The 25,712-nt window shown below is 56.8% G+C and overlaps 12 protein-coding genes across 12 annotated transcripts; 6 read left to right on the top strand and 6 right to left on the bottom strand.

The window, feature by feature from the left end:
* Window positions 1-711: 711 nt before the first annotated feature.
* CcaverHIS019_0309610 (uncharacterized protein) lies at window positions 712-1,290 on the bottom strand (the record flags this gene model as incomplete). Its single annotated transcript, XM_060599465.1, has 1 exon — window positions 712-1,290. One exon carries the CDS (start codon window positions 1,288-1,290, stop codon window positions 712-714), a length of 579 nt encoding a protein of 192 aa, XP_060456156.1.
* Window positions 1,291-4,142: 2,852 nt separating this feature from the next.
* On the top strand, window positions 4,143-5,809 carry CcaverHIS019_0309600 (uncharacterized protein; the record flags this gene model as incomplete). The annotated part of the gene is made up of 3 exons (XM_060599464.1): window positions 4,143-4,520; window positions 4,624-4,698; window positions 4,745-5,809. The coding sequence occupies 3 exons, from the start codon at window positions 4,143-4,145 to the stop codon at window positions 5,807-5,809; spliced, it is 1,518 nt and encodes a 505-aa protein (XP_060456155.1).
* An 892-nt stretch (window positions 5,810-6,701) lies between these two features.
* CcaverHIS019_0309590 (uncharacterized protein) lies at window positions 6,702-7,991 on the bottom strand (the record flags this gene model as incomplete). The annotated part of the gene is made up of 1 exon (XM_060599463.1): window positions 6,702-7,991. The coding sequence occupies one exon, from the start codon at window positions 7,989-7,991 to the stop codon at window positions 6,702-6,704; it is 1,290 nt and encodes a 429-aa protein (XP_060456154.1).
* A 332-nt stretch (window positions 7,992-8,323) lies between these two features.
* CcaverHIS019_0309580 (uncharacterized protein) lies at window positions 8,324-9,796 on the top strand (the record flags this gene model as incomplete). Its single annotated transcript, XM_060599462.1, has 2 exons — window positions 8,324-9,749; window positions 9,789-9,796. The coding sequence occupies 2 exons, from the start codon at window positions 8,324-8,326 to the stop codon at window positions 9,794-9,796; spliced, it is 1,434 nt and encodes a 477-aa protein (XP_060456153.1).
* Window positions 9,797-10,073: 277 nt separating this feature from the next.
* Window positions 10,074-11,290, bottom strand: PRN1 (uncharacterized protein; the record flags this gene model as incomplete). The annotated part of the gene is made up of 2 exons (XM_060599461.1): window positions 10,074-10,923; window positions 10,962-11,290. 2 exons carry the CDS (start codon window positions 11,288-11,290, stop codon window positions 10,074-10,076), a joined length of 1,179 nt encoding a protein of 392 aa, XP_060456152.1.
* A 588-nt stretch (window positions 11,291-11,878) lies between these two features.
* On the top strand, window positions 11,879-12,634 carry CcaverHIS019_0309560 (uncharacterized protein; the record flags this gene model as incomplete). The annotated part of the gene is made up of 4 exons (XM_060599460.1): window positions 11,879-12,219; window positions 12,251-12,351; window positions 12,384-12,475; window positions 12,506-12,634. 4 exons carry the CDS (start codon window positions 11,879-11,881, stop codon window positions 12,632-12,634), a joined length of 663 nt encoding a protein of 220 aa, XP_060456151.1.
* A 324-nt stretch (window positions 12,635-12,958) lies between these two features.
* Window positions 12,959-14,363, bottom strand: CcaverHIS019_0309550 (uncharacterized protein; the record flags this gene model as incomplete). Its single annotated transcript, XM_060599459.1, has 2 exons — window positions 12,959-14,106; window positions 14,141-14,363. The coding sequence occupies 2 exons, from the start codon at window positions 14,361-14,363 to the stop codon at window positions 12,959-12,961; spliced, it is 1,371 nt and encodes a 456-aa protein (XP_060456150.1).
* A 1,513-nt stretch (window positions 14,364-15,876) lies between these two features.
* On the top strand, window positions 15,877-17,771 carry CcaverHIS019_0309540 (uncharacterized protein; the record flags this gene model as incomplete). The annotated part of the gene is made up of 2 exons (XM_060599458.1): window positions 15,877-16,163; window positions 16,199-17,771. The coding sequence occupies 2 exons, from the start codon at window positions 15,877-15,879 to the stop codon at window positions 17,769-17,771; spliced, it is 1,860 nt and encodes a 619-aa protein (XP_060456149.1).
* A 784-nt stretch (window positions 17,772-18,555) lies between these two features.
* CcaverHIS019_0309530 (uncharacterized protein) lies at window positions 18,556-19,719 on the top strand (the record flags this gene model as incomplete). The annotated part of the gene is made up of 1 exon (XM_060599457.1): window positions 18,556-19,719. The coding sequence occupies one exon, from the start codon at window positions 18,556-18,558 to the stop codon at window positions 19,717-19,719; it is 1,164 nt and encodes a 387-aa protein (XP_060456148.1).
* A 486-nt stretch (window positions 19,720-20,205) lies between these two features.
* Window positions 20,206-21,501, top strand: CcaverHIS019_0309520 (uncharacterized protein; the record flags this gene model as incomplete). The annotated part of the gene is made up of 2 exons (XM_060599454.1): window positions 20,206-20,634; window positions 21,094-21,501. 2 exons carry the CDS (start codon window positions 20,206-20,208, stop codon window positions 21,499-21,501), a joined length of 837 nt encoding a protein of 278 aa, XP_060456147.1.
* A 133-nt stretch (window positions 21,502-21,634) lies between these two features.
* Window positions 21,635-22,384, bottom strand: CcaverHIS019_0309510 (uncharacterized protein; the record flags this gene model as incomplete). The annotated part of the gene is made up of 4 exons (XM_060599453.1): window positions 21,635-21,751; window positions 21,802-21,987; window positions 22,020-22,095; window positions 22,128-22,384. The coding sequence occupies 4 exons, from the start codon at window positions 22,382-22,384 to the stop codon at window positions 21,635-21,637; spliced, it is 636 nt and encodes a 211-aa protein (XP_060456146.1).
* A 425-nt stretch (window positions 22,385-22,809) lies between these two features.
* CcaverHIS019_0309500 (uncharacterized protein) lies at window positions 22,810-24,594 on the bottom strand (the record flags this gene model as incomplete). Its single annotated transcript, XM_060599452.1, has 4 exons — window positions 22,810-23,590; window positions 24,021-24,215; window positions 24,248-24,353; window positions 24,399-24,594. The coding sequence occupies 4 exons, from the start codon at window positions 24,592-24,594 to the stop codon at window positions 22,810-22,812; spliced, it is 1,278 nt and encodes a 425-aa protein (XP_060456145.1).
* Window positions 24,595-25,712: the final 1,118 nt, after the last annotated feature.

Below are 25,712 nucleotides of genomic sequence, written 5' to 3'. Positions count from 1 at the left end.
TGGTATCTGGATATCTGGATGAGCATATCGGGTCAGGTTTCCGGTATGTACTCGTGTGCCACGCTGGCATTTTCGGCCGGACAGGATGGACCATGGTTCTGACAATATATACAGAGGGATGGATGCGCGGAGCGGGAGATGGTGGAAGGCACAGGACAACAAGTTCCTGCTGCTGCAAGAAGAGCAGCGTTGGCAAGGACATTGCCTTGAACCAGCACGTACTTGTCAGTGCCTCAGGTAGAAGGGAGGACAACAGGGTCCAGAGGGGTTTTGCGTCGGTCCCGAACACTGGGCGGGCAATGTCTCCAAAAGCCGTGCGACCGTTGCCCCAAGGGGGTCGAGTCGTGAGCCGTTGCCACTGACATGATTTATGATGAGGCCAGTTGGGATCACATCGTCGACACACTGGACCTGTCCGCCAGAGTCACAACCACTTGCATCTTACTACAAAACAGGGTGGTACAGCGTACGAAAGTCAGGTGGTGGATCATATGTGATGGCGCTACCATGTGCGATATACAAAAGTTTTGGAATGTGTGGTTGCGTTCATGTCGAGGCCGACCCCGCGAGTCAAGGCCAAATGATGACAAGGATGATTGAGATCGCCAGTGTTATAGATGGCCGAGGTGCAAGTTTCGACCCGCACAAGATACGTGCCCATCTGCTAGTCGGGGTGGTGTTGGCGCCGACGGCTGCCAGCTCACCACTCGACTACAACATGTCGATGAAGGCTTGTTGGACGACCGAGGCCCAAGCTCGGGCGAGGTCTACCGGATGAGAGTAGGCAGGGTGCTGTGCAGCCCACTTTATAAACCGAGTGTACACCCTGCGCGCGGGGCTCGTGTCGGCACCCATGCACAGGCGCACCTCGCCCTGTTCGTGTGCGTCGCCAGCGAGGGCCGCGAGTGCCGCAAGCGTGATGCAGAGACTTACGTCCGTGTCGTCGGCGTCGGCGTCTGGCTCAGTTGTGTTGTCTGAGCGCTCGAGCTTGCGCTCTGGCCGATCCAGTTCGGCGTACCCTGGGGGAAGGCGTTGCTTTGTCGGCAGCCGCAACTCGGGTGGCAAGCGGTGCGGCGGAGGGGAAGGCGGAGGTGGAGGTTGGACATGCGAGGGGAGAGGAGGAGAGGGAACACGGGAGTGGGAGTCGGAAATGTGCTCGATGACAAAAGGCCCGACGCTGTCGGGCTTGCTATGCAGAACCAGCTGCACGGGAGATTGAGACTGCCCACCAGGGGCAGCGAGCGGGAGGGACAACGCCACTGTAGCCCAGAGGAGAGCGAGGACGCGCATAGGACCGAGGCTGCGGCCGCCGCTGTATGAGAATGATGTGAAAAGATGAAGAGCAGATGTTGGGCAATGAAGTGAGTGATAAGAAGAGTTGGGATATGTGCACAGACAGATCCAATAGGTTGGGGGCTGTGTTGGTGGCTTGTGTTGCTATGGTGAATGGGGTTGTGACGACAGATCAAGATGGCGTTCCACAGATCACCTGCCAAAGAAACATGGACTTGAATTGCGCGGCATGCATGCGTTGGGCTTGTCTGCTTGTCTGGTTGTCTTTGAGAATTACAGTCTCATCTCAACGTCTCAATTAGCTGAATGGCGCTTGAATGTGTCATGGACTTGTGATCAGGATCTCAGAGGGATGGCTGACACTCAACAGTCAACCTATACCCAATTAGGCACCCGCTCACAACCTGGTATACCCCCACCCACCAGACTCTAGATTTTGGTAAACCTAAATCAAATTCCTCTGCTCATATGCTCATGTGCTCGTAATTTTATTGTCATTAACTTGACGTAGGGTGAATCCGTCATTCCTAGCGCAAGGACTCGTCAGAGACATAGGGTCGACTTAAGCTTGCGCAGCGAGGAACGCTCCCGGAATGGCCCTTATTCATGTTGAATGACCTTGCCTTCCCACAGGACCACAAGGTCCACTTCTTTATGTAGCCCCACGTGGCACAAACTAACCCAACTCAAGACTAAAGACCACCAGGCGATCAGGCGAGGAAGCGAGGCGGCGCCGTTGTGAAGCTGTATCCGAGGCACACGGATGCAATATGGCGTCGTGGATGCCAGCACGACATGCACCATCGACTATTGATAGGCCGATCATAAACGAGTAGTGACATGCATGTACTCCTATGGAGACTCTATCTACCTCTCTGATGGGCTGCCGAAGAAATGCCTGACTAGTAATCACGCCTGCTGAGCCAGAGGAGTCGAGCCTTTCCACCGTCTAGCGAAACGCCCCGGCACAGACCAGGAAGGCACGAGCCGCAGACATGTAGGATTGGAATGGGATCGAGAGTGAAGCACATGTCGCAAGCACAGCACGTGGAGGTTACGTCATACCGGCCCAAATACATGGAGAGGCGAAACACATTGCACCATCATGATACACCTCCCTGCTCTCCGCACTGTGATGATCCCGACGCGTTGTGCCCGGCGCTCGTGGATGGAGCTCGAGAACGTGTTTTCCATCCATCCTCACTAGTATATCGGTTAGTATATTCGCCTCTCAATCGAGAGCGCCGGCGACTCACGTCCTGGCATCATCGCGAAAGAGCAGGGTTCAACTCCCTGGTGGGGAAGTAGCTGAACGCATCTTTTACTTGCCACGACGTGGGCCGGAAGTTTTAGTGGCGGTCTGTGCGTTTGAAGAGCTAGAAGCTCTGTCATACGTCATACACGCTGGTGAGAGTGGCCGACATATAACTCGGGCCCAACGGCGTCGCGATATCCACCGTTGGAAGGCAACTATGGGGACTAGTTATCCGAGAGCATCCGAGAGCATCAGAGAGTCTAACATGGCAAAGATAACCGCCGAGCAGTGGGATTACGTGGACGCATTTCGGTATCCACAAGAACTCACGAGGACGCGTTTCGGTATCATCAAGGACTCGCAAGGACTCGTTTCGGCATCATCAAGGACTCGCAAGGACGCGTTTCGGCATCATCAAGGACTCGCAAGGACGCGTTTCGGTATCAACAAGTCCGGAGGTCGTGCCTCAGAGGTTGTTTGCTTGGCGGAAACAGGGCGCGACTGTTAGTTGGCGCCGTAATATGCGCCTTCACGCCCGCGTGACCAGTCGTGCACAGAAGTATTCTAGCCAGTGGTACCACGACGCGCGGCGGGTTCGTTTTATGCAACGCCAGAGACCAGCTGATCGACTTGACGGACACTGTGAATCCGATTCAGATCCAATTCCGCTGCGGACTTGGCTACATTCGTATAGGCATCATCACATGAACACACCAAGCGGGAATATAACGCCAAGGATGCTGCGATATTTATTCCCGGCCTCACAATCACAATGACATGGACGTCGGACTTTGCATTCTGGAATATCCTCACGCAACACTGTAGACGTCACTTGGACAAGAAGACGATGACACGGGGTTGGAGGCGGAATTTCCGGACCGTTCCGCTTGCCCGGTTGCCCGCGATTGAGGTGGACGATCGTTCGAGATCCCACACCCCACACCCCGCGTCCACCGAGATCCCGAGCCACTCACAGGCCGCAGCAGGATGTCGGCGCATATCCACATGGCCCTCCTGGGCCCAGCTGCCTTGTTCGCTTACCTCTGTGCCCTGTAAGCTTGAGCGCTCACAAACAGGTAAGATTAGACGGATGCCCTGGATGCTTGGCTTGGCTGCAGCCACAACGTGCCTGTTTCTCAGCCCACATGCCACTGAATGCCGAACATCCACCACATACCGAACATGCACAACAGAACTTATCGTTAATCCAAATCTCCGGACTTCGGTTTCGGCGTCATGTTCGGCGTCCCTATTCCCTGTAAAATCTCAAGTGGAGCACAGGTCCCGGACCGGTCTTGAGATCACTTACCCCCTCACTTCTCCACGGTGCCCCATAGTGCCCCATAGTGCCCCATACTTCCCCACGTCGGCCCTTTTTCATCCGGGGGCAGGGGGGGTGGATGCCGCTGGCGCGGCGCTGTAGCCCACGTCGTCGTGGTGATCATGACGTTTTGGGATGTTAGTTTGACATCCCGATTCGTTTTCTTGGCGGTAAGATTACCCGGATGTGTTCAATGATAGAGATGCAGATATGCAGAGACACACAGAGATACTTAAGGCTTGGTCGTTGGTATCGATCTTCTCCATCCAAGCCATGTCTGCCCAGCAACCGATCCGGAACGACTCGCACGACACGGTCGACGAGAAGTTCAAGGCAAAGCACTTCGAGTCGATCGAGGAGGCACGCGACTCCGCCTCGGAGATCAACGACAGCACCCCCCGTACTTATGCCGACATCGATGAGGGGTTCGACCCCAAGGTCGTCCTGGCCATCGTCCGCAAGATCGACCTCCGCGTCATCCCTGTCCTAGCACTCATGTACTGTATCTCGCTTATTGACCGCACCAACCTGTCGATGGCGCGTGCGGCCAACGACAAGGCCATGAACAAGGAGCTTCAACTCGACGTCGGCAACCACTACTCGCTTGCCACAATGATCTTCTTCATCCCCTACATTATTCTGGAAATTCCTGTGAGTATCACGAACAAAAGGCTTCGTTTAGAGTCATTTGAACTGTGCCACAAATCGGCCATCACACCTGCCAAAGCACCATGTTTCGAACACTGACATCCAGTCCCAGATCGGTCTGCGCTACTTTGGTCCCAAGATCTGGCTCTCGCTCTCATGCTTCCTCTGGGGCGTCGTGATGGTGAGGAATTTTTTTGATTTTTTTCTTCGCAGTCGCTGATTATCAGATGTGCTTCGGTTTCCTCAACAGCTGGCAGGGTCTTGTTGGTCTTCGTGCTCTCCTCGGCGCTTTCGAGTCGACCCTCTTCCCCGGTGCAGCGTACCTCATCGCCTGTTGGTACCCTCGCAAGCAGATGGCGACTCGCAACACTGCTTTCTACTTTAGCTCGACGGCCGTTGGCGGTCTCTCTTCCATCCTCGCATGGGGAATCTCGCAGATGCACGGCACGGCAGGCAAGTCGGGTTGGCGCTGGATCTTCATCCTTGAGGGTCTTATGACCATTATGATTGGTATCATCGGCTTCATCTTCCTGCAGGAGTTCCCCGACCGTGCCAAGTTCCTGACCGAGGAGGAGAAGGAGATTGTCCGCACCCGCATTGAGCGCGACCGTGGCGACGCCACCCACGACCCTCTCACCCTCGCCAAGATGCGCGAGTACGCCATGGAGCCCCAGCCTTGGATCTTCGGTATTATGTTTATGGCCACCACTCTCTCAGCCTACTCGATGGCATACTTCCTCCCGACCATTCTTCAGGGTATGGGCTTCAGCAACATGCTCTCGCAGCTCCTGTATGCGCCGCCCAAGATCTGGGCCATCTTCCCCGGCATGTTCCTCGCCTACTGGTGTGACAAGACTCGCCAGCGCGCCGCCTCCGTCATGTTCAGCGCCACCATCCTCGTCATCGGTACCATCATGTTCTCGCAGCTCAAGAACAACCAGAAGGAGGCTCGCTACGCCGGCACTTTCCTCGCCTATGGCGGTGCCACCATGAACGTTCCTCTCGTTCTCTCGTGGACCCAGACCTCGATCCGCTCCCAGTCCAAGCGCGCGTTCACCGCCGCCCTCCTCGTCGCTTGGGGCGGCGTCGGCGGTATCCTCGCCGGTGTCCTCTTCATGCAGGAGGAGGCAAAGCAGGGCTATCCCACCGGTATTTGGTCGACCGTTGGGCTCAACAGCTTTGTTGTCGTCGCTGCGGCCGGTTTCAAGATTTGGTTCGCGCGCCAGAACCGCCGCGCCGACGCCGGCGAGATCATCCTCCAGGACCACCCCGGTTTCCGCTACCAGGCATAAGAAGCCAACGAAGGGGAACATGCTTGGGAGTGGGCTCTTGGGATGTGATGGGCGTAGAAAGCGGCGGGGGGAGTGGCTAGGTTTGCAAGAGAACAAGTATCAAGGAATATTAGGGCATTGTCATAGTATTTAGAGGGGAGTGTGTGAATAGGAGAAGAAGTTGTATAAGCATGTGGATGAACAAAGTGGAGCCTTCCAAAAATCGTTTGGAGTCAGTATCTGCCACGACCATGCGACGGGCAAGAGATCAGGAGATTAGATGCCCGAAAGCGCATCAGACATGGCCGTGGAATGCGTGGCTCCATATCGTCTGCCCTGTCGCTGTCTTCCCGCCAAGGTTTGGCTGGTACTATCGAGGCATGGGCATCCAACACCTTGGAGAAAGCCGACACTTCCGCTTTTCAACCGCCGCAGGCTCTTAATTGGCGATGGAACAATCCGCGTCGCTCGTCACGAAGTGTTTTTACGCCTGTGGTTGGTGCCTGATTGACATCCCATAATCTCTAAATTCATTCCAAAACCGTGGTTACACTCCAGCTACTCCATCCTGGGCTGCCCAACGGCACTGCCGTTATGTGAAGCAAGTGCCGATCGAACGTGCGCGAAGCGTGGATCCTACACTGGGAGAACACGTACCAGTTCGACGGGATAAGTATGCAGACGGGCCACATGTGCCTCGAGCGGGACAGTGGCGCACCGATCCAGGTGTGGTGTGGAAGTGTCCCAACTACAACGCCAGCCATGTGTGTCCGAGGCGAGGATGCGTTAACGGCAGACCTGGGTTCTTGGACGTTACAGTAGACAGACTGGATAATGGAATGCAAAGCTTCAGACGTACCGCTGTGGCTGCATAATCCGATTGCAGCATCGTAGACGGGCGCCCCTAACCCTTCTACCAGAATGTCAAGCAGGCCTCGCGGTCGTCTTTGGACGCCTCGGCCATCCAGTCCTCCATACTCAGCACACGTACGCAACGGTGCAAGACTTCCACCGGATCTACCGCTGGGAAGTGTAGAGGTTCAAACTGGCGGATCGCACATTGCTCAAGCGCACGCATGAACGCCGCCTCGTAGCCTCCGTTGGCACCTTGATCATCCTCGAGCTCCAGCCCGACGGCGAACTGCGTGTCTTTGGAGATGTTGACAAACGTGATTCGGGGTTCTGTTGCGCATTCATACACGCGGCCACTCCAGAGCAGAACCCCAAACTCCTGGAGGGGACCGTGAAGAGGGGGCGAAGTGGCGGGAACGGCCCGCAAAACCACCGTGATGTCGCTCACACACATAGAGGGGTCGTAACAGTGGACCCGGGCAGCACTCTTTCTCCTTGCTGGAACGTCGATGAACAACGTCATTGTTCGCATCGAGTAACTTGGCTGAGGAGCGAAGTGGGGCCAGGGCGTCCGCACATCAATGGACGTGATCAAGTGATGTGCGCTTTCCCCCGGCCAGTCTGTGGAACGTAAGCCGCAGTCGTTGGCGACGCGCACGACCTCGACATTGCCCGTATGCTTCTCCAATGCGTAGAACATGGGGAGGACTTTTGCATTGAATCCATGCAAGTCGAAAGCGCGCGTGTGAGCGAGAGCAGCTAGACACCAGTCCCTCGCGCGCGCGGTGAGCTTACTCCGCCGCTCTCGCTCCTCTTTCTCTTCTCTTTCCTTTTGGTTCAGAAGTAGGCGGGCAGGAAGTGACAGTGGGCGGTGCTCCCTTGGCCGGGCCGGTTTATAGTTGTGGTTGGTAAGCTTCTCACGCTCCTGTACCGCGGCCGAGTAGGGTTCGCGAGCGTTACCGTCGAAAAACGCAAAGCCGGGAAGCTTGATGTCGTCACTGACAGACCCGTAAAACTCTGTCGGGAGCTGCCCTCGCGAGTGAATGTAGACGCCGTGCATCTTGAGGGGATGGGGTGCGCGGAGGACAATGTGTTCTGCCAGCCGCGCATCGGCGCGCTCCCGGAGGGCACGGTTCACACCCCTTAATACCACGAGGGCTTCGTGCGGTGCGAGCTCCAAGATCCGCTCGACAATGTGCGGGAGCATCACAGAGTCGATTGCGGCTGGTTCGGGCTTCCGCGGTGGATGCGGCACCGCGTCCTTTCGCTTGCGTTTTCGTCGACCATGGAGGTTATATGGCGCTGGGCGCGGGTATGCGGGTTTGCTCTGTGGTGGTTGTGGGGCGGGCATCGTTGTTGAGTGGGCAATGGAGTGATGGTGAGTTGACGGAGCATTGTTGACGAAGACTCTTCAACTCGGTGGCCATAAGGGTCACGTGTCGTCAGTCTGCGGCGGTAAACGGAGTTGAACAGGTGACATCGGATAGTGGTTATTCCGCGACCTTGCTATAGTTTTCACAACTGAGGTCGTGCCTTCGGGCTCGAGAGTTCGAATCTCTCTGTCATCGTAAATGATTTCTTTTTGCGTCCACAAACAACAAGGAATTTGAATGACCACCCCGCTTACCCTGTGGACCCTGCTGTTCTTCGAGGCGATGCATCGCAACATCACAACTTCATAACATGTTCAACAAGATTTTTCAACGCAGACTGGTCAGGCTCAAGGCCTCGGGACCACCCAGCGCGCCCAGCTCGGATATCGTCGATGAAGCTGCGCATGTCCAGATCCCAGACGCTCAAGCAGGTTGGCCACCCGGACCCACGACGGGGGCCGACCCTGGCAGGGATGCCAAGACAGGCGCACTCAACGTGCTCGACTCGCAGGCCTACCCGACCATTCTCGACAACATAATCCAGCTGGCCCCATACAGCTCCCTCTTATTGCTGCGCGCCACCAGCCACTCGACGCGGCGGCGCGTTGACGCACGCCTCTGCGCACACCTCGTCATCAGTGAGCCGAAAGACGATCGAGAGGTAGGACACCACTTTTACACTATGACGGCGCCGAAGCGGTATGGGACGCGAGACAATCTCCACTTACACACTATCGCGGCGCAGAAGTGGTGTGAGCCGGTACACAATCTTCGTATCCCCGGCTTCGCGTTCCATGAGGCCTCGGTGGACTACCACATCGACTGGATTTCCTGGTTCGAATGGAACAATTCCGACCGACGGATCTCTCCTTTTAAGCCGATGGGGGGTAAGGAAGCCGGACGTTCTGAGCCTCGCGTGAACCGCGCCAAGGAATGGTGCAATGAGGCCCTCAAGACCACGAAGGTCCTCGACATCGAAGGCAACGTGTCGGCCGCGCTCGAACACCTCCGCCTGAACCCCCATACCGTGCGTGCGTTCCCGGATAAGTATGAGCAGATGTACGACGTAAATATCTCCTGCCACAACCTCCTCCTCGACATCTCCCTCCATAACAGGTACCATTGGAGGGAAGGCAACACGTTTCTGAACCTGGCATCCAACCGGGGTCCGCTCGCACTGATCTCGGCGTACCCGTGGGACGTGCGCCGCTTGACCTTGTGGGTGAGAATCTATGCACACTCGCCACACGAGGGCCAGGTAATCCGGGGGTTCGTGCCATACTACGGCCTGCGGGACGTTGTGGTGGTCCTGAAACACTACAACGAGAACACGCCAGAGGCGATACCACACAGTCGCCCGTGTGGTATTCTTGCAGACATGATTGAGAAACTTGTTCCCAACCTCGCAACCACGCGGCTGACGGTTGTGGGAATCGACCCGGCCTCTAGCCTGGCTCTTGGCGTTGCGAAAGTGGCATTCAGGCCCGATGAGGATATGGCCAAGAACAAGACGGCCGACGGAAGGACCCAGTCGTACCAGTCCTGGTACTGGGACGAACTGTGCACAATCTTGAGGGACAAGTTCCTGGATATGGTCGCGGAAAAGGTACGTAAGTACCACGGCCTGGAGTGGATGGAGCGCTTTGCCAACGTGCGGGCCATGGACAGCCAGGAATGGGAGGCCGAGGCGCGGGCGAGCGGGAAGCCGTGTGACACGACTCTGGAGACGACGTTATGTAGTGAGTAATACCAATGGTTCTGCCCTGACGACGCAGCAACATGATAAGATACAAGATCACTTTGTTGCGTTCAAAGCACGGACTTCCGTGTTGGGGGTCCTGTCAGTCTGAGCGAAGAATCCCACTAGCCTGGCGTCTCTTCTCGGGTTAACACTCCCACTTTCCACTCTGGCTGGTCACAACACGGCCCTCAAGGGACAGGGACGCCATGAAAGTGCGGTTGGACTAATGCTCGCAGTGGGCGGGTCGTAGCCCGAGCGACAGCGACACTGTCGTATTCGCCGTTGCGGTACAACAACACGTGTAATTTCTATCTAGTCTTTACCGCCGGCCGCTCCTGCCATTGCCCTTGCCTTTGCTTCCTCCTCTTCCTGCGTCCACCTCGCTGTCGTCCTTGTCCTCGCGCCGCTTCCCTCCACGTCCCTTCTCGCGAGGGTCGCGCTCCTCCCACTCCTCCTCTCCCTTCCGGCGAGGCTTGCGGCGCACCATGCCCACATCCTTCCCAATGTCGCTACGCCAGCCCAGTGCCTTTTCGAACCCGTTCCTTCCACTCTGGTAGTCGCGGAGTGCCTGTGCTGCGCCGTCCCGGCTCGTGGAGACAAAGGGACCCTGTAGGACCATCGGCTGGTCAAGCGGCTCGCCGGCAATGAGGACGAAGCGGCTCCCTGAGCGCGGACGCGAACGTATCTGCACACCCTCCTCCCCAACCACAGCGGAGAGGACGCAGACGTTCTGTTTAGCCACTTCCTTTCCTGCGTCACCGACTGCCACAGCGCCCTCGAGGACGTAGATGCACGCAGTCCATCCTTCAGGGATCGGCTGCCACACCTCGCCGCCGGCTTCCAGCGTAAAGTCGAGGAACCAACAACCGGCGATGGGCCTGATTGGTCCAACCGCGCCGTGGCTCTGGCCGCTCACGACAACCACGTTTCCGCCGGGGAACGTCGCGCGTGCTAGCGCGTCGGCCTTCTTCTCCTTGTAGCTCGGCTTGACCATCTTCTTTGCGGCCGGCAAATCGAGCCACAACTGCAGAGCGACGGCATCCACAGGATGGGCCGGATCCACAACCGGCATCTCGGCATGCACGACCCCACGCCCGGCAGTCATCCACTGCACGTCGCCGCGCGACAGCCGACCGTAGTTACCCATAAAGTCTTCGTGCTGCATCGTGCTGTGCGTCAGCGGGACTTTCGCATGACTCAAACTCACCCCTCTAGCACGTAGGTCACGGTCGCCATCCCGCGGTGCGGGTGGTCGGGAAACCCGGCGCCTTGGCCCACACTCGCGTGGTCGAGGATGAGGAAAGGCGAGAGATTCCATAGCGCCGGTGTCCCAATAGAACGCAGGACACGCGCGCCAACGCCTTCGGCCGTGTCAAAGGCCTCCAAAATCTTGCCAGCAGAGCGTCCCGATGTCAACACCGAAGACGAACGTTGAGTGTTGCTCTCGGACTCGGGGCACGGAGACAGGACGGCATCTGCCATACCGTTGAGGCCGCCAAGGTCGTCTCCGCTGTCGTTACCGTTAGGCGTCATCATGACTTTCGAAGTGATGTGGACAGTGCAAGAATGTGCATCATGATATGAGCGTGTTGAGTGATCGACGCCGAAATCTCGGCGGGAATCATGACCAACGCAGGCACGGTAATTTGCCGTTTTTGCCGGACCTCGGATGAGAGCCACTATTTGTGAGCAATGCAGCTCCCAAACGCGTTGCCGGACAGTCTGCCTACTTGCCAAGCGATGGATGAAGAGTCACCGATCACATGGTGAGGTCCTGGCTTTTGCAAATACAGAAGTAATGTTGAATGCGCATGATGTCGAGACGGTAACTTCCCTTCCCACTGGTCGAAACAGACCAGATCCCAGCCACACCTCCGCTGTGTGATTCGGAACCAGCCGTACACCTAGGCCGCCGACGACGGCACAATGGCATCATGTGAGCGTGGACGCGTGCGACCGTGTTCTCGAGATCGATGACAGTGGTTGTGGCGGAAGCGGTGCTGGCCTCCCCAGAAGGTCAGAGGGTCAGAGGGGTATATATTCCCAACTCCATCCCTCTCAGCATCAACAGCACCCACCTCCAACACCCACCTCCAACAGCAACCCCTACCAGCTTCAACTAACATGCTCGCTATTCTCTACACCGTCCTCCTCGGCCTCGCGATCGCGACCCCGGTGCCTGTCTGTGAGGCGAAGCGCGACGTCGAGGGATACTACGAGAGCCACAAGCGCGACTACGACGCTTACAAGGGTGGCGGTGGCGGTCACAAGGGTGACGGCCACGGCCACGGCGACAAGGGTGACTGCCACGACTACGACCACGGCCACAAGCCCTGCATCGGCGGCCCGTGTGGCCCCGGTGGTCCGGAGCGTAACGACCTCGTCTTCATCCACCCCAACGGCAACAAGGGCAAGTGTGTCGACATTGCCGGCGGCAAGCTCGAGCCCGGCACCCAGGTCCGGATGTGAGTGCCCCATCTCCCCACCTGACAGTAGCTGGGACTGCAACGCGACTCCGGCGCAGCGTTTCCGCCTGTCGCGCGGTAATGGCCAGATCATGGTCGGCGACACTGCCCTCTGCCTCGAGGCTATTGAGGGTGAGTGTGCAAGTAACTGAGCTGATAGGGAGAGAAGAATGGCGGACAGGTTACGATTGGCCGTTGCAACCGCAGCCTCCGCCAGGAATGGTGGTACACCGACGATAACCGTATCGCCATGACGGTGAGTGAGTGTAGGACAAGCTGATCGCAGGGTCGCGGGCTTTGCCTTGACCTCCCCAACGGCCAGACTTGGAACGGTAACCCGCTCCAGGTTTGGGGTTGCGGCGCCGGAAACACTAACCAGGTCTGGACGACCTCGCCCGTCGGCGTGCCTTTCTGAGCGCGTGCTCTACTCGAATCTGTGCTGGTCCCTACTGTAGATAACATTAGCGAATAGGGCCGAATAGTGTCAAGAATGCAGACAATGCTGCAAAGGTGCGGGAAGCAGGGGTTTTCGACACTGGCGCCAAGGTTAACATGATCAGCAGGACTTACGAGTGGAACACTTTTGTCCAAAAGATAACGTAGTTTTTATACAAATCCTTAAATCCTTTGGGACCCCATACCTCGTATATCTCCCGAATCCCCGACCGCCAAAGGGCCATTTACTCTCTGATGTCACATCACCCACGCTGTGCTATCAACCAAGCGACTATACATACCTCTAGCACCCCGGGGGCTGGCCTGTCGGCCACCAATCCTCCTCATCGTCATGTCCAAGCTTGAGATACTCTGTCGAGGTGAGCACGCGCACGTCGCGACGCGCTTGAGCCTTCTTCTTCCGATGCAAGGTCTTGACGAGATCGTCAACGAACGTGTCCGCGACCGAGGTGAAAGAGGGACGAGGACGGAGAGGAGGCATAAATCCCTGCCACGGAAGAGAGTCGTAAATGGCCTCCCAAGCGGGGTCCCCGGCAGCGTCAGCCTCACGGGCCCCGTCAAACTCGTCTAGACCGACCAGGGTAATCTTCAGCCCTGGACGGTACAGCTTGACAATGTTCTTGAAGAGACTGCTGTCAATCAACCAGGGAAAGAAGACCAGGTCGAGGTGCTCGTTATCCTTGAGCTCTGGAATCGGGGCAGTCGTGCTGTGGGCCGAGACGATTTTGTGTGAGCCAGGCGCGGTAGCCTCGCAGAGAAAGTAGCGAGGGCGCTCTCCAGGAACAAACTTGAAGTGTACGACGAGCTCCTTGACGCTCTCGGGGAGAGTCTCGATACCCATCATCGACACAAAGAGCGCATCCGCCCAAGCATACTTCACGTTGTACACCAAGCGCACGGTTGCGGGGACTCTACCGGGTGGAGTGAGATTGAAAGTGCCAGTCCAGTGTTCCGGCGTGTCTGGTGAAGGGACGCAGTTGCATTTGAGAACGACTGAGGGGGGGACTTTGAGCTGGCTGATGTCGGTATTGTTGTACGCGCGTAGGGTGCAGACACGTCCCGAGGTCAGCAGGCCGTTCACCAACTCTAGGTCGCACGTCGAATCGAGGTCGAACACGCGGCAGTAGTGGGTAATGTTGCTGAACAGCTCAAATTCCCCCCCGAGTGTAGGCACTCCGCGAGACGCAATTGGAAGCGGTTTGCCAGAGGTCGAGGTAAAGCCGTTGCACTTCTTAACCACGTGCTTATAGTAGTGGCTGTTGAGATGGTCCTGGAGGGCCGGATGGGTGCCCCAGAGGGCGAGGCGGGCCTTGGCGTCGGCATACCCGAATACGAGGTCCACGATTCCCGGATAAGAGGAAGGGTCGATGATGCACGAGTCTGTTTCAGTGAGCATCAGAGCTGGGGTAGGCTCGTCCGGGTCTAACGGCACTGGAATCAACGGTGGACGGAGGGAATGATGTACCTGCAATTCCCCAAATACCATCGATGTTTCCTGATAAGTCGATAAGCCCGATGATATGGTGGTTCTTGTAGGTTAGGCGGTGGGAATTGATTTCGATAAACGGGACGCCATCGAGGTTGACCTTGTCAGCCATGATAACGGGGTTGGGAAAGTCGCCGTTGCGGAGCAGAGTAGGCAGGCTGATGAGCACGGCGTCGCCGAGGTCGTTGGGAATGCTAGACATGCTAAGTGTTTGATGATGAAGGGTAGATCCAAGCGATGAAGATGAGTGGGGTGGATAGAAGAATGAGGGAGATGTGGTGAAGGTGAGTAAAGAAGAAAGGGAGTGTGCTGTTTAAAGGCAGAGTGACTCAAGGTTGCGAAAGTGGTTTGGTTTGACCTACTTTGGTTGGAGAGGGATTTAGATGGGGGCGCTAATGATCAGTGCTCCCCAAATCCCGCACTACATACAATCCTTCGACAGCGTTTCACAAGCGGATCGTCTTCTTCTTCAATCGCCGAGGACTGTCGCGACTCAGCAACAGCACAGCAGAGCGGGGTCAGCAAATCCGCCCCATCTTCTCGATGAAACTGGCAGGTACAGTATCTTGGTTTAAGGATATAAAGATCGAGAGAACCAACGAGGCTGAAGGTGGATCAATCTTCGGTCTGAGACTTGGGCGGGAGCATTATTGACCAAACACACTGTGGCGCCTCAATTCGTTCACACCCACTCACCTCCCTCCATCACAGACTGACCTGGTTAGCGAGGACACATGCAGGTGATCCCTTCCTCTACTCCTTTACACTAAGAAACGTTGGAGAATATTCTGCATTCCTTCTCGGAAACAAAGGAGATGAGTTCCAGAGTCTTGCATGCATGAGATGGACAGAAACACGAGGCAGACACGCATGGTGAAAAAGCTGCGCCACAAGCTCCCTTCCCCACGCCGACGCCTCGCGTCCTCCGCTCACTGATTCCTCTGGTTTTTGTCTGCACTCTGTACTTTCCACGGAAAGACGAACCGTGCATCCCGTTGCTTTCACCCTGCCGCTACACACACAGTTGAAAGATGACGTCCCGACGCAAGCTGATACCCAGGCTTGAGGATGTGAGCATGGTATCGAGATATCGATCAAATAGCGTTCTGGGGGCTGCCATCGATACTTATGCTACGCTTAGCCAAAGGACAAAAGAGGCGTACATTGGTGGAGTCACCGGGGCACTGAGGCGGTTTAGCGGGAGCAAAATAAGCCTGTCGGGCGCAACGCATCGTGACGCATCAGGTCACCTTCCTTCACTGTCCATCCTCCATGGACTCGCACAAACGGCTCCCAAGATCCCCAAACGACAGCAGTGTGCGGTCTAACGATATAATGACCAGCTGACGGCACTGACTTGCGCTGAGCGGCATGGATGGCAACGACTTTGACAGGACTGTTCATTCAGCCATCGCGTGTGGTTGATAACTTAACAGTTGTTGTCTACTACCACATTCACCCTGAATGTCCAGTACTTATTACATACGTCTCTGGTGGGAAACTGGGATCTTGAGACTGTACATACGGTCTGTAGCGAATGAACATAATGCTTCTAGATCTGGGGGTCGAACACGCTCCATCTCCATCGTTTGGAAGGCGGGAAATAGCAATTCCGTGCCAGGAACGGGTACAAGTCACGTGACGTCATTCACACAGTGCCTCTCATCCCACAGCCCTCAGCTGCTGATGATCAACATTGCCCATCTCATCTCACCATGACAATGTCAGACGACGAACCAGTCTTCACGTCGCTCAAGGACCGCATCGCCGCTCTCAACCTTCAGCAGGGCAGTGCGCCGGTGCCCATGAAAGCACCGCCACCCAAGCCCAAGAAGTTTGCCCCCATCCCGTGCCGTGACCCCTCCCCTGTGTCCGCAGTCTCCTCCACCTCCTCATATGCGCCGACGCCGCTCCGTCCCCCACTGCCCCCAAAGCCCCCTCTTCCCAGCAAAGCGAATAAGCCAGCTCATCCTCTTCCAGGCCGCCACCTCCCCACCCACAAGTGAGTCATGTCCTGATTGCGGTTCTGACATCCAGCGTCGATAACCCTGTTCGAATACCGGATTCCCCAGAACGCACAGCACCGCCGCCGCTTCCTGCACGCAAGGCGAGCTCCGAGCTGGCACTTTCCCCGCGACGGCCTTCGGTCGAAACGAGCGCATCGGCTGGGCGGATTCCACCCTCGATTCCTGAGCGGCGCCCCAACGTCAACGGCGATGGTGACCTCGAGGCGCTCGAGCCACCGGCACGCCCCACACCTCCGCTACCCAGTCGCAAGCCCGAACTGCCGCCGCGCCTCCCAGCTCGCCAACAGGACGAGCATGAAGATCACACTCTATCAACCTCGCCAACACCCACTAAGACTAAGCCGGCACCGGAACTTGCCCGCCGTACTCTACCGCCAAACGTTCTTCGAGGTCCCTCTCCACCGCCCGCTCCCACATCTCATCCCAGCAATGGCCCACCTCCCATCCCTCTCCATTCACGTCCTCCCCCCGTACCCCTCGGTTCTAGGCCGAAGTCGTCGCCCGCGGCGGTTGCTGCTCCACCAGCCGCCGGAGGACCGATCAACATGCCACCCCTCAACTGCCTAGTGTGCCGCGACTACACGCAGCCGGACGAAGTAGCAGCACAGTACCCCCGCGAGAACCTGCCGCACGACCCCATCCCGTACTTGGCCGACGTCCTTTGCTCGCCTTTCGAGTACTTGGCGGACAAGGCGCGCGCGATCTTCACTTGGTGTCATCACAACATCGAGTACGATGTGGCGAACTTCTTGGCCAATACCGTCCCGCGCGGTCACACCGCCGAGGACACGATCCGCAACGGAAAGGGTGTCTGTGACGGGTTCTCCCGCGTGTATGAAGCGATCGCGCAGGCAGCGGGGATGGAGTGTGTGAGGGTGAGCGGACACGGAAAGGGGTTCGGTTACAAGTCGCCTGGGGCAGGTGTGATCTCGCCCTTCACCGCGAACCACGCGTGGAACGCGGTAGTCCTCGACGACGGACGGTGGAAGCTGATCGACGCGTGCTGGGGAGCCGGGAGCCTGGTCAATCACGCGTGGGAACAGAAACTGAAACCGAATGAGTTTACTAAGAGCAACGACGCTTTCGGCCTCCGCCACTTCCCCCAGAATCCAAGCGAGCAGTTCCGGGAAGACGGCCGAGAGATGTCATGGGAGGAGTACATCTGCGACAACGGCGGCGAACCGGCAACGTTCTGCGGGAACGCATACGATGAGGGCTTAGACCCTACGGGACTAGAACCAGCCATGCGCCGCCTCGAGCCGCGCGCACTCTCGCAGGCAGGCCTAGTCCGCTTCCAGGTCCCATGGGTGTGCGATCACTGGAGTGACAATGTCGTCACTCCCAAGGGCGGCCCGCAACTCGCGATGGTAAACACGAACGACGACTACTTTCCCATGGAGTATAATGGCGACTGGTGGTATATCGACATCCCAGCAGACAAGATCCGAGGCAAGACGATGATTGTCGGGCTCGACAAGGTCAACGGCGTTGACGCGCGGGGCACGACACGGGAAGAGTTCCTCCGCCTAAAGGGCCGAATTGGATACAGCCTGGTTGCTTTTGTACAGTACGATGTGGTGTAATTGTTGTCTATGCATGCTGTTGTGCTTCTATCGCTCTAGTTGTCTCGCTCGCGAGCAGAACCAAACAAGACCGGCAATCTCCGGTGTTCAACTCGAATGACCGAGATTAGGTTGCCGATTAGCAAGAGGGACCAAACATTTGATTTGGTGGACTGCATTACCGTATACAAACCAAGGCCACTCCGTCCGCCGGTGCGTTGAGCACCTCGTCGTCCGCTCGCCGCCCTCCCGACGCATGCCAGGTTCCTACCTCTGTAACGTCGCGGACAGCGAGGCACTCCCACTCCCATGATTCGCGTTCTACGAGCAGACAGCAGACTCGTACTCTCCCTAAGCAGAACTGTTTGACGACTTCCCTGACATTATCTGGCTCTGGCACTTGTGGGCCACACACTCGCACAGCCACGGCGGTGTTCCACTGTTCCACAAGCACTCTGGACCCACGATCCTGTTGACAACGTGTGAGTGATGACGAGTAGAGTGTAGGGTACCGATATGGAGGGTGGCATGGGCTAGAATCACTTGCCGTGGCCAGTCTGATGGAAACTGTCAGTACATGATCCAGTGGTGTCACTGACATCAGTACTCTCTCCATCTCCTGATCTGTGTCATGAACCGATACACACAAAATGAGCACAGGTCACTGGCTCATCGGGTTGCTGTTCGCATCCTCGATCTGCCTCCGCTCGACGTCCAATCACTCAACGCATTTGTCACCTCACATCACTCTACCTTCCCCTCCATCACTACCACCATCACCCTTCCTGTAACCTGTACCCGCACGATGGCCCCGCCAGGATTCTGGCTCGATGGCGCCAGCTTCCCACACATCGTCGACACCATTCTCCTCTTCTCCGAACACTCGTCTCTCGTCCGCTGGCGCTGCGTGAGCTCGAGCGTACGCGCTCAAGTGGACCGTGTTCTGTGCGATCGCCTAGCCATTCGCGACTTTGGTACGGACAATGTACCCACCCACGGCGTCCGCTTCTACACCCAAGTCGACGAAGATCAAGTCAGGAAACCGGTCTTTGTGTTTTACGAACACTCTGATGACATCCTCGACAAGTGGACACCGCCGCTCATCAAGACTGCGGCGTATGTGAGCCGCGCCGCAGAGTGGTGCCTCGAGGCTTGCCCTGGGGTCCGCATTCTTGACCTCAACGGAGATGTCAAGGAGGAGCTTGCCCCTCTAATTCAAGGTCTCGCGAATGTCAAGGTACTCCGCATAGCATCTTCCGCTCCTTTTGCGCTCCTCGAAGGGCCCCCTATCACTGTTCCCCATCTGTTTGCCGCTACGAGTCTCTCGGGCCTCTACTATGACGAGTTCCCATCCTGTCTCAACGTTCCCTTCCTGCCGCCAACCTTTGAAAGCCTGACGCTCTACGTCTCGATTACCGTGTGGCGTACCAGCCATGCGGCGACCGTACGCGCTCTCGTCCTCGGTGCCGCTCTTCGATCCGTGACCGTGGTCCTGGTAGGATTCGTCACCCGGTATGTCATCGAATCGGAACCGCGCCATTCTGACTCCTTCGGTGTTCCTTCAGACCTCATCGAAGGGGTCATTCCTCACCTAGACACAGTTCGTCTCACGCTGGTCAACATCAAAGACGACTTTGGGCCTGGCTTCAACCTCATTCCCTCTTACCCCGAGACGCTCGAGCAAATTCTAGAAGCGTTCTCGTTTGACTGGTGGTCCTCCATTAGGCAACAGTACATCCTAGACTTCATTCGCTCCGTCCTCAAGACCAAATTTCTGCGCAAGATGACCCGCGCGATCCGCCACCAGGCGGCCGAGGAGGGATGGGCCGAAGAGAAAACGGAACGCGCGATCAACAATGTGCGAGTTCTGGACCATGCGGCTTGGAAGGCTGAGGTCAATGACGGGGTGTTGACGTCGTGGAATCCCACCGGAGACCCAAACGTGTCTGATTCAGTTGTCCGCATATGAGATGGCGGTCATGTAAGGACACTTTGACGGCTTCAATCAATTAACGGAAGACAGGCGATGTGGCGCTCGAATGAGAGTTGTGACTAAATGGGAGAGTTGTCTACAGAGGCTGTGCGCAGCCATTAATGGGATCGAGAGGTGACACAGAGTGCTGCCCCGAGTGCTGGGCCTAGACCGCAGCGGTCTGATGGCTTGACGCTGTGGCTTTCGCCGAATGAATTGACGTCTTGCATTTTATCATTGTATTTTACTCTTTTTTGAGACGGCTCTCGAAACGGCAATTGCGTTGAGTCGACTCCATAGGTGTGACCGTTACGACTTGACTACTTCAACAAATTTCTCTCTCATTCAGCATCTCTCATCTTCATCCTGCATCATCTCAATTTTGTCCTTCATTCATAAGGTAAAAAAGACCTCTTTCTCTGTTCGACATTCTCTCAACAGCGCAGCATCCACTCCGCCCGTCTCCATCCGCCTCCAGTTCGCATGGACGCCGACGCTCCCACTCACCCTGTCGACGACTGTAACGCCAACTTTACCATGAGCGATCACAACGACGTACAGCATTCGCCGAATACTTCCCCAAATCCACCAACCCTGGATGGAAGCCGCTTCCCCCACATCCTCGACCGCATCATCGAACTTGCTCCCATCCTCGCCCTGGTCAATCTCCACGACGTCTCGCGCTACGTCCGCGCCCAAGCTGAACTGCAACTCTCCCGCCACCTCCGTGTCACCCGTACCATGTACGGCGCAACCACATTTGCCGGCGTCACCCACGAGTATTGCCTGGAGCCATGGGAGTACGAGTCGGACTTCCCGAGCTGGAAGCCTAGCCGCCCCTTGTGTCTTGGCGACGATTGCCTATGTGGGCCTGGTCTGACTCCTGCAGCAGCCTTCAAGGCGGCCCACAAGGTACGAGTTCTGGACGTGATCGGCAACGCATTTCCAGACGGAGACTACTCTGCATTTAAGAGGTTGGAGGTAGCACGTGTTCGAGCAGACTGGAGTGGACGGCGGGTCCAACAGCTTCCACCTGCAAAGAAGGTCTTCACTACCCTCGAAGTCGAAGACCTGCATCGTCCCGGGTCCCCGTTTCCACCTGCAGGTTTCAATGTGCATCCGTCCCTAGCCCCAGTAATGGGGGCCCTTTCACTTCCACTTGCACCTGCTGTTGGTGGGGTTGCCTCGGCCCCTCTTAATCCAATCATGCAGTGGCTAGTGACACATCGCCATCCCATCTCATCGGTTCCGCGTGTTTGGCCTGGGACGGAGGATCTCACACTCTTCGTTCCCATCCACGAAGTCGGGCGTAGTTTTCTCATGTTCGTACCCGGCCCAAACCTCAAGTCTGTGACGGTAGTGTTTTGCCAGCACGGGTATTGGCCCGAAGCAGGGTTTTCCGCGGATCGGCGCTTTGGGAACGCCGTGCAGAGTCGGTTCGGATACCTCACCCACGTCGTGAGCCGCCTCCTATGTGCTCTCGACCACCTGACGTTGACCCTTGTTGGACTTGACGAGGTGGCTGGGCCGGATATTGGCATGCCATTTGTGCGTCCGCTCAAGTCTGGCGCGGACAACGCCGCAGAGGTGGAGAAGTGGTTCTACGGCAAGGTGACGGAATACCTACGTGAATCCCCGAGGATTGGTGGCATGGGAGAGGAGGCAGTACAGGATGCACTGTGCAAGGTGTATTTCAAGGACCGTGAAACGTGGCTTGAAGAGGACCACGGCGATTTCGATCTGGACGACTGGAACCCTTTCGGCGATGAACGCTTTTAAGACGGAAGGAACGAATGTATCTCGACAATCATACGATTTCTGATAGTACTGTACATGCGATGTAGCGTAGTCCACCTTGCAGCTTGCAGCTTGCCGGCCGGTGCACCAGTGGGCCGAGCATCTGGGCAACCGTCTACAAGTGTCCTTCGGACTCGGCATTGTCCATCGCCCAGATGTCCAGGCGCGTCCGGGCCAGCGTGACCTCTGCCGTCTGAATGACCTTGAAACCGAACTTTTCGTACATCGGGATCTGCAATCAGTTCTCTTTTGCTGAACTGGTCCAACACTGGGCCGACTCACATTTCCCTTGGTTGTCGTGGTGAGAGTCACCAGGCGGCCATCCGCGCGCGCCCTATTAAGGACATGGCGGAGGATGGCGCCGGCCAAGCCCTTCCCGCGCGCCCAATGAGCAACGCCGATGAACGAGACGTAGTACGTCTCGTCCCCAAACGCCTCCGTCTCCAGCTCATCCACGACCTCGTGGAACTGGATTAGCGTCTATAGCCAAATAAACTCACCAGTTTCTGTTTATCCGCAACATCGTCAGGCGTATTGCGCCTCAGCTCGTCCGAGTAAGGTGTATCCGCCCGCTTTCTGCCATTAACCAAACCCGTGATAAATCTCACTGCTTTGGTCCAGGAGGAACAACCACCGCCGCAGCGACGATCAAGCCCGCCGCCTCCACGACGTATACCTCGTCGTCGCGCACGCTCTCATATCCCCGGCTGCGGAAGTAGAGGTCGAGAAACGCCTCGGGGTCCAGTACAGAGCCGTACAGAGCGGCGTAGAGGTCGTCGTTCAAGTCAAAGCACGAGGCGAGCAGCTTGGCCAGACCCTCGATCGCAGCCGGCTCAAGCGACGTCAGCTGCTTGACAACTTGCATGGCGAGGGTATGTGATGACAAGTCGCCACGAGTTGACAGAGAATGAGTAATGGTGAACAGTGGGGTTCGGTGACTGGCCATGACGTCGTTGGGCGTTCCGATTGGCCAGGGTCGCCTGGGACAGCTTACATTGTCATCTCGATGCGACGCGTTATCTAAGTGGGGCCACGTGACTAACCACCAAATCGTCTCCCAAAGACCGAGCGTGTTCAGTCCCCTCAAAATCACGATTGTCCAAGGGCATATACAGTAATCTGGCGAGCCCATCGTACCGACGATGCCACATACTAATCCATCATCCCTCGATACTACAGAAGTAAGTCATGGAATGCTATCCACGATGAAGTTTTATAACGCGGTCCTTGTGGTTTTCTCCACACGGATCTATATAGTTAGCGATGGGGTCGAGCATAGCCCGGGTAGACCTAGGCGCGAGCGTGTCGACCGCGGAGAGGAAGGCTCCTACGAGGGCTCGAGGGGTCAAGGGCGCTATGCGAGTCCGAATGGATAGACAAAGCAGGAAGCGATGGGGTGGAATCGTCGCTGGGTGGAGGCGTAAGTGGGAGGCTTTCAGCCGGTGGACGAGCGAGGAAGTGGAGAGCAGCGATGCGTGTCTGCAGGGTCTGGATCACGTCAGGGGTTAGGCTTGGCGCTGCGAGAACCTCTTGCAGGTCATCGAGTGCTGCGAATACCGCGAACGAGGACGGGCGGCTCGAATAGTTGGAGACGAGCGACGTGGGACGGCTACGACCACGGATTCTGGACGCATGGGAAGTAGATCGGTGCCCCAAGGTCCCGAGCAGCCAGGTGCTCGAGGTAAGTGGGTCGTGGCCTTGTGAGGAGGTGTTTGGTCGAGTGACGGTGATGGCCGGACTCGTGTCCGAGTGGTTGTCACACAACTTGTCAGGGACCGGGACATCGGGATCGCGCTCGGGATCGCGGACCGGTTCGAAATCCTCGGGGTTGGCGGCCATGTGGGCATCGTAGGCGGAATAGATGACTGTCTCTCGTAAGCGGGAGGGGTTCTTCGGCTGGGAGTGGTATGCGGGGGCCGTGATTCCAGATGATCCGAGGCTTCCGGTCGATAGGCGGTTGGCGTCACTTGCGCTCATGTCGCTTGATGCGGAGAGACGGTTGGGGTTGCTAGACGATGGGGCGAGGCGGTGTTGGGTGGGAATCTCTTGCGGAAAGGGCGAGTGTTGCCGACTGGAAGAAGCTGTGGCGATGGATGTGCTGTACACGCTGGATCGAGAGGAGCGATTGGGCAGATTGCCTGTCCGCGGGGGTACCACGACGTCATGCAGCTGTCGGCTCTCGCGTCGATCGGGTGGCTGATTCAAAGAAGTGGCGGGATAGGAACTCCTCAAGACAACTCGGGATGTTTGTTGACTGCTACTCCCCTGTGAGGTCTTGGAGTCGAAGCCGTAGTACGCTTTGGCCATGGACGCGAGGCTGTTTCGGAAGGAGAGACGGCGATATTGGACGTAGTATACCTGGACGATTGATACAAAGAGAAACTACAGTCAGAGCCGTACTTGCCACAGTACCCCACCAGAAACCCTAGCCCCAGGATTGTTGCAAAGGTCGCCCGTACGTGTCTGGAAATCAGCTACCGCAGGATTGCACAGCGACATACGAGCAATATGGCCCAAACTCGTCACACGCTCGCGACGAGAAGATGTCGGAATCGAACCAGCCATAGTTCCAATGTACCATCAGGTGCAGAGTGGCTACGGCGATGCCAGCCCCGCCAAGGAGGAACTGGAGAGTGGCATCGCACCCAGCCCAGGTCCAGATGTTCTCCAGCGGGGCAACAACATGCGTGTACAGGCTGTTGTTAGACTGCTCAAGTATCAAACCTACTAGATGAGGAGGTAGACGAGGGCGAGTACGCTGTAAGCGATACATGCGTATGTGAGAGGGATCCAGCGCCCGTTGATCTCAGCGAGGCGAGCAGTCTCCATGCGATCTGTGGTCAGCCCAGGCAGGGAAGAGTAACAAAACTAGTGCTCACCCCACAGCAATATTTTGGCTTCGGGCGATCCACGGACCCAGGAAGGCACAGTGCAACCACCTCCTGGGGTGCACTTGTCGGCCACGGAGATGCTAACTAGACGCAGTGTGAAGAGCATGAGGATGGAGAGGCCTACAGAGGCACTCGACACGACCAGGACGATGGCAACCCCGAGTTTTTGCAGGAGAGGCGCCATGAGGGGCCACAACAAATTTTGGGGTATGGATTGTGGGTGGAATAGAGGATGAAGAAGTAGTGTTGAAAGAGGTGGGATGGACTGGTGGAGGAGGAAGAACGCAACGTCGTGTGTAAAGAGGGAAGGAGCAAAGCCATTCAAGCTGCTTGATCTATCTCAAGCTATGCCAAGCTCGTAAGTTGGGACAATCAACAACTTGCCTCTTTGCCAAGGATCGCCCACATATGATGCGGCAAGTTGACAGATCCAAAGTCACGAGGGCCACAAAGTGTTACAAGCTCATCTCGGCCACCGATTAGATCGGTGATAGACGAGGTGAGGCATCAGTCTGGCCAGAACGTGTCAAAGGTGACCTGTCTATTGCTCGGATTGCGTCTGTACCCCTTGAGTACACCATGCATGCGGCGCTCGTCAGTCCCGGGGTGGGATTCGCCAAACTCCAGAGATGCAGAGATGTGCCCATGTTCGCGCTAAAGGCCTGTCGGTCTCACCTGCGCCTTGGAGAACCGAATAGATAGATCTGAAGAGGGGAGTAGGAATGTTTGATCATGCTCATCAGAGAGTCAGGTACCTTGCTTCCCTACGGCTCCGAGCAGGCATTGTCGAGTATTACCACAATCAAGCCTCTCTGTTAGAATGAGTGCACTGCCTGCACCGCCTGCAACGCGGTACGATCCCTTTCGAAACGCGGCCAGGCGGACGGATGGCGTTTGCTTGGTGGTGGACGATGAATAAGAGAGAAGAGTATGTTGGTTGAATTGGTGTGAACGATTGCCGATCAGATCGCCGAGGTGTGGCCTCGATCCTTGTGATGACAGCATCGCTGGATTGCTGGATCGCTGGATGGCTGGATCGCTGGATCTCGAGATGACCACAGCATCAAAACCCGGGTGACGTGGATCGCTGTGAGTCGTATCTTGCTTTGTCACTCTGGCCCATACTCGATCCCGATCAGATATGTGCTGTGACGAGGACGAGTGTCTGTCAGCCGTCGGAACGCTGTGGGCCGACGTGTCCTTCCGAGCCTCGAGCCTGGGGGTTTCAGTTGAAAACCTCCCGGACCAGGGTCCAAGGCCTCTTGTCGCCACCCACGCAGAAACATATCCCCGATATCGGGC

The sequence above is a fragment of the Cutaneotrichosporon cavernicola genome (genome assembly GCF_030864355.1).
Source record: "Cutaneotrichosporon cavernicola HIS019 DNA, chromosome: 3".
NCBI classification, from domain to species: domain Eukaryota; kingdom Fungi; phylum Basidiomycota; class Tremellomycetes; order Trichosporonales; family Trichosporonaceae; genus Cutaneotrichosporon; species Cutaneotrichosporon cavernicola.
Note: the sequence above shows the minus strand (reverse complement) of the source record. Positions and strands in the feature narration are given on the sequence as shown.